At 41.6% G+C, this 13634-nt stretch overlaps 1 protein-coding gene across 2 annotated transcripts in view; it reads right to left on the bottom strand.

The window, feature by feature from the left end:
* Nucleotides 1–6098: 6098 nt before the first annotated feature.
* Nucleotides 6099–13634, bottom strand: part of LOC110523391 (fibrinogen C domain-containing protein 1) — a 329714-nt gene continuing 322178 nt past the window's right edge. For both annotated transcript variants that reach the window (XM_090234140.1, XM_036977015.2), the window contains 2 exons: nt 8931–9094; nt 6099–8484 (listed from right to left, as the gene is read on the bottom strand). In XM_090234140.1, coding sequence (XP_090090266.1) covers nt 8479–8484; nt 8931–9094 — 170 coding nt within the window. In that variant the 3' untranslated portion in view covers nt 6099–8478. The remainder of the gene's footprint in view (nt 8485–8930; nt 9095–13634) is intronic.

The following is a 13634-nucleotide window of genomic DNA, read 5'->3' as shown; positions in this document are numbered from 1 at the left end:
ATGCCCTAAACATATATATACAGTAACTCACCTGTTGCATCATTGTAACAAAGAGAGTCACACACAGAAAATACATCAATGTTAATTTGAGGAACATGTTTTCCTTTTCAGACAATACTGTTGTTCCTTTATTAATCAAGACAATACTGTTGTTCCTTTATTAATCAAGACAATACTGTTGTTCCTTTATTAATCAAGACAATACTGTTGTTCCTTTATTAATCAAGACAATACTGTTGTTCCTTTATTAATCAAGACAATACTGTTTTTCCTTTATTAATCAAGACAATACTGTTGTTCCTTTCTTAATCAAGACAATACTGTTGTTCCTTTCTTAATCAAGACAATACTGTTGTTCCTTTATTAATCAAGACAATACTGTTTTTCCTTTATTAATCAAGACAATACTGTTGTTCCTTTATTAATCAAGACAATACTGTTGTTCCTTTATTAATCAAGACAATACTGTTGTTCCTTTATTAATCAAGACAATACTGTTGTTCCTTTATTAATCAAGACAATACTGTTGTTCCTTTATTAATCAAGACAATACTGTTGTTCCTTTATTAATCAAGACAATACTGTTGTTCCTTTATTAATCAAGACAATACTGTTGTTCCTTTATTAATCAAGACAATACTGTTGTTCCTTTATTAATCAAGACAATACTGTTGTTCCTTTATTAATCAAGACAATACTGTTGTTCCTTTATTAATCAAGACAATACTGTTGTTCCTTTATTAATCAAGACAATATTGTTGTTCCTTTATTAATCAAGACAATACTGTTGTTCCTTTATTAACCTTTCTGGTCTCCCCATCCCGGATCCGGGATCGTGAATACAGACTCAAGCTCATTACCATAACGCAACGTTAACTATTCATGAAAATCGCAAATGAAATGAAATAAATATGCTAGCTCTCAAGCCTTTTGTTAACAACACTGTCATCTCAGATTTTCAAAATATGCTTCTCAACCATTGCAAAACAAGCATTTGTGTAACAGTATTGATGGCTAACGTAGCATTTAGCATTAGCATTCAGCTGGCAACATTTACACAAAAAAACAGAAAAGCATTCAAATAAAATCATTTACCTTTGAAGAACTTCAGATGTTTTCAATGAGGAGACTCTCAGATAGCAAATGTTCAGTTTTTCCTGAAAGATTATTTGTTTAGGACAAATCGCTCCGTTTTCTGCGTCACGTTTAGCTATGAAAAAACCCCTGTATCCAGGATTGTGTAAATCTATCAGCAAGCTCATTAGCATAACACAACGTTAACTATTTATGAAAATCGCAAATGAAATGAAATAAATATGCCATCTCTCAAGCTTAGGCTTTTGTAAACAACACTGTCATCTCAGATTTTCAAAATATGCTTCTCAACCATAGGAAAACAATCATTTGTGTAAAAGTAGCTAGCTAGCGTTAGCATTTCGCGTTAGCATTTAGCGTTAGCATTAGCGTTAGCATCCAGCACGCAACATTAACAAAAACATAAAAGCCTTCAAATAAAATCATTTACCTTTGAAGAACTTCTGATGTTTTCAATGAGGATACTCTCAGTTAGATAGCAGATGCTCAGTTTTTCCAAAAAGATTCCTTGTGTATTAGAAATAGCTCCGTTTTATACATCACATTTGGCTGCCAAAAAAAATCCGAAAATTCAGTCCTCAAAACGCGAACTTTTTTCCAAATTAACTCCATAATATCGACTGAAAACATGGCAAACGTTGTTTAGAATCAATCATCAAGGTGTTTTTCACATATCTCTTCATTGATACATCGTTCTTGGACACATGCTTTCTCCCCTGAATCAAATGGTAAAGTAGAAGCAGCTGGCAATTGCGCACCGAATTCGACGCAGGACACCAGGCGGACACTTGGAAAATGTAGTCTCTTATGGTCAATCTTCCAATGATATGCCTACAAATACGTCACAATGCTGCTAAGACCTTGGGCGAACGACAGAAAGTGTAGGCTCATTCGTTGCGCAATCACAGCCATATAAGGAGAGAATGGAAAACAGAGCTTCAGAAATTCTGCTAATTCCTGGGTGATGCATCATCTTGGTTTCGCCTGTAGAATGAGTTCTGGGGCACTTACAGACAAAATCTTTGCAGATTCTGAAACTTCAGAGTGTTTTCTTTCCAAAACTGTCAAGAATATGCATAGTCGAGCATCTTTTCGTGACAAAATATCGCGCTTAAAACGGGAACGTTTTAGCGCCCCTAGAGCTCTAACAGGTTAATCAAGACAATACTGGCTTTGTCCCAAATGGCACCCTATTCCCTAATGGCATTTGTCAGAAGTTATGCACCATAAAGAGAATAGGGTGCAATTTAGGACACAAACACTGTCTTCCTATAACCCTCAGAGAGGAGGTACATTTAGGGCATGGTCATTTAGGGCATGGTCATTTGGGGCATGGTCATTTAGGGCATGGTCATTTAGGGCATGGTCATTTAGCGCATGGTCATTTAGGGCATGGTCATTTGGGGCATTGTCATTTAGGGCATGGTCATTTGGGGCATGGTCGAGGAATTTGACAGGGCCCTTTTACTGCACAAACACAGATGTTGTAACTAAGATCCTACTGGTAGATGAAAGGTTTACATCAAACACTGTCTGTGGTGTGATAGTGCACAGTCAGTTGTTACAAACTGACTCCAATAATTCTATGACTAGGCCTATATGCCATTGTTATTGTGTTGTGCAGCCGTTATGACAGTGATACAAAACCGACAAAGCAGAGAAGATGATAAGCAAAAGGATAATAAACAGCTCCACGATTTCCCCTGGTTGAGTTATAGTTGATAGCAGACAGTCAACTGACTTCTGCTTTTCAGGAGAATGAACCAGAACCAAACACCCGTCACAAAGGGTCTCTAGAAGGGATACAGTTTGTCAAATTGAGGCTAAAATATATATATATTTTTTTGCATTTTAGCTCACCCTAACCCTAAATCTTTTTCTAACCTTGACCAAATTTTTACATTTGTTGTATCCCTTCTGTACAAAACTGTCTCAAAGCCTGAAGTCAAATCTGTGATGCCAGAATGCAGAGTAGCCACTAGATGGCGGTGTGGGTTCACATATATTCTCCTTCAGTCTAATCCTGCCTCCCAACGTAAAAACCTGACATTCAGGGTACTCAATTCCCATTTCAAAACAGGCAATAACCGGAATATATTGTAACAAAACAAGGCTTTTTCCAAGAATGAAAGTAGTGTGACTCATCCGTCCTATTCAATCTCCCTCCCCACCCCTGTGCTTGTGTATGCATGTGTGTTTGGCTGGCTGTCTCATCCTGCTAGGGGGCAGATCAGAGAGTTCACAGCAGGGTGCGCCATCAAGGCCACAGCCCCCAGAACAAACCAATTCACTTTCCCTCTCAGCCGACTCACAGGCTTCATTTGAGAGGCCTGTCAGAAAGCTCAGCCACTTAAGCCAGTGTTCCGCAACATGAAAGAGGATGACCGAAATAGAGGGATGGGTGGGTAAAAAAGAGAGAAAGGGAGAAAAGGGAATTAGGGAGAGAGGCGTTTGATCTACTCGTTCTGGGGTGTAGCTTGGGGGGAGGGGTTATGTTCACTCCATTTATGGTCCCTTGAAATGTGTCATTCAACAAATAATTTGTATTTATTTATGTTTTTGTGTTTTTCATCTGTTTTTACCAGCAGACTTAAAGTGGAATGTGAGAGAGGCAGATAATGAGGCCACAGTTCTAAACATACAAGTGAGGAATAAGTTAAAGAAAGAAGAGGGGGAAGAGGGATGAGGGGAAAAAGTGAGAGGATTGACAAAGGAGAGGAGAATAGAGAAGCAAAATAAAGACAGTAGGGAGTCAAGAGGAAAAGGAGGGCTGAGAAAAAAGAAAGAGAGAAAGAAGAGAGAAAAGAAAGGAATCATGAAAAGAGCAGAAGAACAGTCAGAGGAGACAGGGTGAATAGTAAGACCGATGTAGAATCTTTCAATAATTGAATCTCCTCCCTCTGTGTGTAGGTTGAGGAAGGGATGGTAGGGGGTCAAGTGGGACCTAACAAAGGGACTCCCCAGTAGTGATTAGAGATTAAGTAAAAGGAGGCTTCTCCTCCCCATGGAGATAGGCAGGCAGGGAGTTGTTTTTCTCATCACTACTCTGACCCCATACTCTGACTCTAACCACCTCTGAACCACCACCAACGTCCTCCTCTTGGACAGAGTGAGTGAGCCATCCATCATGTTATTCCTGGGGTGGGTTGGTTCCAGCCTTGCTGCCTATACTGCTGCAGTCCCTTAATGATGACTCAACCACAGCCACAACAACCACTGACTGACTGGCTGTGACAATAACAGTGACAATAATGACACTGCTCTGTGCAATGACCACCAGCATATTCAATGACATTCCTCCTCAACCCTGCATACATTTGGCAGACCATTTCTTCTTGTGATAATCAACAATTGAATTTGTGCATTTTCATGTCATGTCATCTATTTGGTGACCACAACTACCATCATTTTAAAAAACCACATCCTTCCTGCTATCATTGCCACCTTTCAAAAATGTATATATAAAAACACCCCCTATTTGATTGAGTGGTGCCAGGAAAATAACCTCTCCCTCAACATCAACAAAATGAAGGAGCTGATTGTGGACTTAAGGAGACAGCAAAGAGAGCACACCCCCATCCACATCGACAGGGCCTCAGTGGAGAGGGTGAAACAGCTTCAGGTTCCAACCTGAAATGGCATATCCACACAGATAGTGTGGTGAAGAAGACGCAACAACTCCTCTTCAACCTCAGGACGCTTAGGAAATTTGTCTTGGCCCATCAATGCCTGGTACGGCAGTTGCACTGTCTGCGACCGCAGGGCTCTCCAGAAGGGGGTGCAGTCAGCCCAACACATCACCTGCATCACAGGAAGGCCAATAACATTGTCAAGGACCTCTAGCAACCAGTACAGGTGCATCAAAGCTGGGACCGAGAGACTGAAAAACAGCTTTTATCTCCAGGCCACTAGCCCAGTACCCTGCCCTGAACGTAGTCACTGTCACTAGCCGGCTACCACCCGGTTCTCTGCCCTGCACCTTAGAGACTGCTGTCTTACGTGCATAGTCATGGAACACTGGTCACTTTAATAATAGAACACTGGATATTTTAATAATGGAACACTGGTCACATTATTAATGTTTACGTACAGTTTTACTCCCTTCATATGTGTATATAATGTATTAGAAACTGAGTGGTTCGTGCCCTGAATGCTGATTGGCTGACAGCCCTGGTATATCAGACCATGTACCACGGGTATGACAAAACACTTATTTTTACTTCTCTAATTGCATTGGTAACCAATTCATAATAGCAATAAGGCACCTCTGGGGTTGTAGTATATGACCAAGATATCACGACTAAGGGCCGTGTCCAGGCAATCCGCGTTGCATCGTTAGCCATGGTATAGTGGCCACATACCACACCCCCTCGGGCCATATTGCTTAATTCTAGTCATGGCTCATCCTATATACTGTAACTAGTGCTGTACACACCTTTCCTATTCATATACTGTCCACACACACATACACAGTGCCCTCTAAATGTATTCAGATCCCCATGACTTTTTCCACATTTTGTTACATTACAGCCTTATTCTAAAATGGATAACATTATTGTTTCCCTCAATCTACACACAATACCCCATAATGACAAAGAGAAAACAGATTTTTAGAAATGTTTGCAAAATGTCAGAGCAAAAACCAAGCCATGATGTTGAAGGAATTGTCTGTGGAGCTCAGAGACAGGGTTGTGTCAAAGCACAGATCTTGGGAAGGGTACCAAAAAGGTTTACCTTCCAACAGGACAATGACCTTAAGCACACAGCCAAGACAAGGCAGGAGTGGCTTCGGGACAAGTCTCCGAATGTCCTTGATTGGCCCAGCCAGAACCCGGACTTGAACCCGATCGAACATATCTGGAGAGACCTGAAAATAGCTGTGCAGAGGTCTGCAGAGAAGAATGGGGGAAACTCCCCAAATACAAGTTTGTAGCATTATACCCAAGAAGACTCAAGGCTGTAATCACTGCAAAAGGTGCTTCAACAAAGTACTGAGTAAAGAGTCTGAATTCTTATGTAAATGTGATATTTCATTTTTAATTTTATACATTTGCAGAAATGTAAAAAAAAAACTGTTTGCTTTGTCATTATGGTGTATTGTGTGTAGAATGAGGGAAACAAATAATTATATGCATTTTAGTATAAGGCTGTAACGTAACAAAATGTGAAAAAAGTAAAGAGGTATGAATACTTTTTGAATGCAGGCAATACATGCAGATTCAAAATTGTCAAGAAAACAGCAGAATTATTTAACCCTGGGGCGCGGCCTTCACCAGGGATGCAATCTGAACCCCGCACTCTTCAATATTTATATCAACAAATTGGCCACTATTCTAGAAAAATCCTCGGCCTCTGGTGTTTGTCTCCACAATTCAGAGGTTAAATGCCTGCGCGTCGCAGATGACCTGTGCCTGCTGTCTCCCACAGCACATGGCCTACAGCAGAGCTTGGACCTGCTAGAGTGGTACTGCGGCAGAAAATCCCAAAAAGACAAAATAATGATTTTATATTGAGTACTGCAAACACTACATCTACTTAGGTTTAAAAATAAGCTTGACTGGACACCTGAATGAGGCAGTGAATGAACTCAGAGAGAAAGCATTAAGGGCATTCTACGCCATAAAAAAATGTATTCAAATTGACATTTTAACATTTGGCTAAAACTAATTGAATGTGTCATTGAACTAATTGCACTTTATGGCTACGAGGTGTAGGGTCCTTTTGCAAAACAAGCTTTCACCCAATAGCCAAATGAAATTCTGCATGCAGATTTCTGTAAGATTCTCCTACATGTCCAGAATAAAACTACACACAAGGCATGCAGAGCAGAATTAGGCCAATATCCACAAAAACAAAACTAAAAAAAATAGCATTTAAGTTTTGGAAACATCTAAAATACATTGACCCCCTCTAATATCATTGCCAAGACCTGCAATGCCAATGCAAAGAAAAGAGTCCCCTCATCCAGGCGGCCTAAGGCTGAGTTCACAAACCTGTTCTACTAACACACTGAAGTCTCAGGACCAGAACATCAAATCATTCTGAATAAACCAAATTACAACAGTGAAAAAACTAGATTACCTATTGGGAAACACAAGAACAAGCACAAAAGCAAAATGCACTGCTATCTGGCCCTAAATTGTAATGGCCGTTGTTGGTGGAAGAAGAGGAGGACCAATGCGCAGCGTGGTAAGTGTCCATACTGCTAATTTCTTATCATGAACATAAAACAAAATAATGAGAACGAAACAAAACAGTCCTGTACAAAAAACACTGAACAGAAAATAATCACCCACCACTCAAAGGTGAAACCAGGCTACCTAAGTATGGTTCTCAATCAAGGACAACGAAAAACAGCTGCCTCTGATTGAGGACCATACCAGGCCAAACACAGAAATACCAAATCATAGAAAAAAGAACATAGACTGCCCACCCCAACTCACACCCTGACCACACTAAAACAAAGACAAAACAAAGGAACTAAGGTCAGAACGTGACATAAATCGACTGTACACCACGACAAGCTATTTGACCATGGTGACTGATCAAAACTTTTTAAAAACCTTGACAAAGTACAGGCTCAGTGAGTACAGCCTTGCCATTGCGAAGGGTACAAACAGGAAAACCTGGCTCCCTGTAGAGGAAAAGCTGTGTAACCACTGCACCACAGCAGATCCCGAGACAGAGCTGCATATCTTGACAAAATGTAAAAAATATAAATCCATTTAAAGTGTCATTTCCCCAAATTTGAAACCCTTATTCAAGGTTTCAAAGACCTCTCTGATGAGGATAGGCTACCCGTCCTGTTGGGGGAAGACGCAGAGAGCTGTGGGTTGGCAGCGCACTACATTGCTGCCTGCCATAAGATGAGGGACAGTGTCTGACAGACCAACCAACCTGCACATGTCCTCTATGACTGTTATTGTTATTGTCCATGATATGGTTATTTTTACCCATGGTTATTGTTGTTACTGATTGTCCCGTTGACAATCTTGATTATTATTGTTTTAATTATGTTAATTTGGTAAATTAATCACTTAATCTCCAAAGTAGGCTTTGGCAATATGTATACTGAACAGAAATATAAATTACATGAAAAAATGTAAGGTTACTGAGTTATAGTTCATATGAGAAAATCAGTCAATTGAAATTCATTAGGCCCTAATATATGGATTTCACATGACTGGGCATGAGGGCATAGGCCCACCACTGGGGAGCCAGGTCCAGCCAATCAGAATTTTCTCTACAAAAGGGCTTTATTACAGCCATAAATACTCCTCAGTTTCATCAGCTGTCCGGGTGGCTGGTCTCAGACGACTCCGCAGGTGAAGAAGCCTGATGTGGAGGTCCTGGCCTGGTGTGGTTACACGTGGTCTGCGGTCGTCAAGCCTGTTGGATGTATGGGATAGCTCCAGTCATCTGACAGCAGCACAGAAGGGTTGACGCTGTTCAACACAACCACCTTGACACATCCACATAGACAATGCTGTCACAACACAACCACCCTCACACATCCAGTTTGACAATGCTGTGTCACAACACATCCACTCTGACACATCCACATAGACAATGCTGTGTCACAACACAACCATAGAAAAAAGGAAGGAACATAGAGAAGTGACTCATGGCACAGAGACAGACAGACAGACAGAGAGACAGACAGACAGAGAGACAGACAGACAGAGAGACAGACAGACAGACAGACAGACAGACAGACAGACAGACAGACAGACAGACAGACACGCAAACATGTGCACCTACATGGACATGCGCAAACACACACACAGACAAACACAAGCAAGCATGCATGCAGGCAGGCGAGCACACGCACTCACATTTTTTCCTTTGGGATCTCTTGTTGTCCAGTATGACTTCCCTCCAGGTATCACAGGTCTGGGTAGTGGATATAGCTGGCCATGGGTCTGGAGATGATTAAATAGACCAATCCGTGTCACAGTGGGGCAGGGATGGTTCATCTTGTGGCCAGAGCTTGTTGTTACTGACACACACACACGCACACACACACACACACACAGATTATGGAGATTTTATCTGTCAGTCAGTTCAGGACGCACACTAAAAATTCTCCAAGGCAAAAAAAAACACCTTGCAGCAAAGTCATGAACAGAAAGAAAATCAATCCACTCATTGACTTACTGTCCCCTTCAAATCCAACTTTGAGCCATATTCATGACTGTGGTGTGTGTGTCTATCTGTGTGTGTGTGTGTGTGTGCAGGTGCATGTGTTGCTGCTGCTAATGTGTGTGTGAGTCTGTGTGTGTGTTTGCGCACATATGTGTATGTGTGTGCCCCCTCTGGATGCGTCAGAGAGTGAGATGATGTAAATGAGATTCATTAAAGCCAGGGGCCTCAGGCTTACCCGGGGCCAAACCTCTCTCTACGTGATCAACAACCTATTACCTATTACCTTTCATCACCCCACGTCTCACCCAATGACTCACCTCATTCACCCAAACACACGTTGACCACTTCTTCTTATCTCTCTCTGCTCTCCTCCCCTCGGTCTCTCTTTGTCCTCCTCTCCCACCTCTTCCCAAACAAACACGAGCCCCGTTTCCTGTTTTAATTGTCCCCTAAGTGGCCCCTGTGCTGGTGGTTTATTATGCAGCCTCTCTCTGCCAGGGAGCTGATAACCTCTACCTCTCTATCCCAAATGGCACCCTATTCCCTTATAAGGCACTAATTCTGACCAGAGCCGTATGGGCCCTGTTCAAATGTAGTGCACTATATAGGGAATAGGGTGCCATTTTGGACGAAGTCTTCTATCGCTGTGAGCAATTAAACCAGCACACCTACCGCTCAGAATGAAGAACCAGAGAGAGGAGGGAGAGAAGGATGAAGGGGGGGGGGGGAGAGATAAAGGAAATAGAGAGGGGATAAAAAGGAGAGATGGAGGGAGAGTGAGAGGGGAGAGAAAAATATAGATTGAGAAGATAGATCAATAGAGCGGTCATTCCACAAAATGAGTCCCTTTGGGTGGAGTAACTTGGTGAAAAAAAACTGTTTGATTTCATCAAATTTTTATATTTGTCATGAAGAGCACAACTTCATAAAAAACACGTTTGCCCATCTCAAGTGGTAAATAAACAAAAGTACTACAGTAAGTGCCAATTGAGTGCTAAATAAAGTAACGGGATTGACCGTAACAAGGTTGAAAATGTCATCCTCAACCAGCCATAAATCACCTCGTGACAGGGGGAATGGAAGTTTGTTGTGTGCAACAGAGAGGGGCACTTGAATGCACGCTTCACGTAAAACATTTAATTGTAAAAGAAAATCTAACGCGTCTATCTATGAGCAACAGGGTTAAAGTGTTATGCGCGACCAGGGAGGTGCTGCTCAGTTTTCCACCCCAAAACACCAGAAAATTGCCAAAAAGAGTGTAACCAGCTTACCTGTTTTTACACTATGACTTGACTATTAGATGTTCAATCTTTCTTTTGGAAATGTTTTAAAAGGAATAGTTTCACCATATTATTATGAGAGTTCAGTTTACGTAACAGGGTTGACCTTTTTCTTCCTTAAAATGAAACACTAATCACATGAAATAAATACTCATCTTTAGAAATGACTTTGTTGAAACAACCGGATAACTAGGGCTTTAAATCTAGGAGTTAAGTGGAATAAAATCTTCCTCGATGTCCCTGTGTACACTCTGTGACATGTCTAAATGCTGAGGTTTGGCACTATAGCAAGTCTTTCTTCATATAAAGAAATCTGATTTATAGATTTTTTTTCATGTGGTCTATATTAAATGCCACTTCCTTTAATATAACAGCCTTTTAAAAAATGTCTATATAAAATATCAAAGGGATGCAAAATGCTAATATTTTCATGGAACGACCCATAGAGTGGAAAGAGAGAGAGAGAAGAGGGCAGGGAGAGACGAGGGAGCTTTTTTTAATGGTTATTCAAAGGGAAATCAATGCTAATGATTGGGACTCTTCATGCTGCTTGGTGACAAGGAAACAAACCTCAGAGAATGCAAGGTGCCGAGGTGTGTGTGTAGTGTGTGTAGTATGTGTGTGTGTATGTGTGTGTATGTGTGTATGTGTGTGTGTGTGTGTGTGTGTGTGTGTGTGTGTGTGTGTGTGTGTGTGTGTGTGTGTGTGTGTGTGTGTGAGAGAGAGAGAGAGAGAGAGAGATAGAGAGACTCCATCTCAGATACTGATAAGGCGAGCAGCCAGAAAGGAGAATGGACAACGTGACCCATTGAGCCCTGGTCACAATTAAAGATTTGGCTATTGATTATGAACCTAGCAGCAGTGGACTGATGACAAAACGTTCACTAAAGATGTCCTCCCTACTTCCTTATCATGCACAGTAGTTCCAAAACACTCACTAAGCAACCGAGCTGAGGTCTAATACAGGTATACCTGTATTTGTTTTCTTTCAAATAATTTGAGCTCCTGGATCAATCAAATACTTTGAGTGCCTGGATCAATCAAATACTTTGAGTGCCTGGATCAATCAAATACTTTGAGTGCCTGGATCAATCAAATACTTTGAGTGCCTGGATCAATCAAATACTTTGAGTGCCTGGATCAATCAAATACTTTGAGCGCCTGGATCAATCAAATACTTTGAGTGCCTGGATCAATCAAATACTTTGAGCGCCTGGATCAATCAAATACTTTGAGCGCCTGGATCAATCAAATACTTTGAGTGCCTGGATCAATCAAATACTTTGAGTGCCTGGATCAATCAAATACTTTGAGCGCCTGGATCAATCAAATACTTTGAGCGCCTGGATCAATCAAACACTTTGAGCGCCTGGATCAATCAAATACTTTGAGCGCCTGGATCAATCAAGCGAAGCTCAAGTGTTTGATCTGCTTTTACCTTGTGAGCCATAGGCCATGTGGGCAGATCTGGTTAACTTCCAGGCCCTAGTGTTATTGCGATAAAACAGCCTTGTGTTGGATAGATGTAGATTTAAATCCAGCTGTGGCTCTCTCAGCTCTGTCATGCCCTGCGTCCTCTATTGAGGTACCCATCCAGCGGTTATAGGGGGCCATTGACATAGTAAGAGAAATATCAACTCTCCCCATGGCACTTTTCTCCAGAGGGACTTTGGTTTTAGATGCCCATTGTAACAGCACAATCATAGTCTGGTGTGGTTTAAATGATGATTACAAATAGTTTTAAATAAACAGCTATCAGGTGTTTAAATACGCAGAGGGGCTGTTTTTTGTTTTCTGCTATTATAAAGCTAATTACAGTGGGAAGGTGTGAGAGAAAACAGCTACAAAGTGTGGTCTCCTGTGGAAAGAGATCCACCATTTTGTGGGTTTGCAGAATAAATATGTTTACTCTAGCTGTTTACCTCCATGTGGTTCTAGCTGCTGCCTGACTGCAATGCTCCCCAGCACCAGACTCAGCCTAGTGATAAACAAAGGGGGTGGGGGACAAAGCAGGAAATTGTTGAAAAGTGTGGTGGAGATCAAATGGTTTTATTTCTGTTGTTCCGGGAAGAAGGGGCCTCTTTCTCTGAGTCCTCCGGGAGTGGTGCTCCAGATTCCAAATATTTCCTTTTTTTTCCACTCGTAGTCCTTTGAAATATTTAGTGATTTTAGCTAGCTATCTCCCCACAATACACACACACACGCAGGTACACACGCAAACATGTACAAACATTTAAGCCATTTGTGTGCTACCTTTTCAAAGCATTCAACATGTGGACTTGGACAGGCTGTCTCCCAGACCAGACAATTTCAGATCTCACCATAACTCTCATCCCAAGGGAGTCCTTCCCAGAACCCTCAACTCTACCCTTCATTCCCCTTCACCGTACCCCCCTACCCCCAAACCCCTAAACCATCACCACCAGCACCACTACAGCTCCCTCTCTTCTCTATTCTCCACTTTCATCTAAAGAGGTGAGGAGCGGGAACAGAGTTGCTGCCTTCAGATCATTAAATGCTTGCAGGCTTTTACAGGAAAGCCCATGGATTAGCTGTTATTGGGGGAAATGTCAGAGGGGCCAGACTGCAGTCACCCAAATACACTTCCAGAACAAACACTTCAAGGTAAAGTTCAAAGCAAATTGAATCAAAAGAACATTGACCTACTGCTGTTGTTGCTGAGAGACAGAAAGTATTACAACGCAAAGTAGTGTTAAACGAGAGAGAGAGAAACAACACGTTATACAAGAAAACGACAGATCATCCTGACATAGCTGTTTGTTACAGTGTTATATACAGTACACGCACCATCACAGAGACCCTTTAACTCACTGCCTACAGCATGTTATAAAAGATCACAACAGGTCAAGGCTGATATGTTGAATGTGTTGTATACAGTTCACACACCATCATAGGGACTCATAAACTCAATGCCTCACACTTACCACAGCCTCCAAGAATAACCCTGCAATCAGTAGCAACCCACACTGACAGGCATATGCAGCCTGTTGTATTAGTAACCCTAACGCATGTCTTGTTATCCATAAAGACGAGGAGAGGGGAATATACCAAGCAGATTGTCTTTGGAGAAAGAGAGACAGAGGACGCCACAAA

This window comes from Oncorhynchus mykiss, chromosome 5, assembly GCF_057628025.1.
Source record: "Oncorhynchus mykiss isolate SJ-2025 chromosome 5, ASM5762802v1, whole genome shotgun sequence".
NCBI classification, from domain to species: domain Eukaryota; kingdom Metazoa; phylum Chordata; class Actinopteri; order Salmoniformes; family Salmonidae; genus Oncorhynchus; species Oncorhynchus mykiss.
Note: the sequence above shows the minus strand (reverse complement) of the source record. Positions and strands in the feature narration are given on the sequence as shown.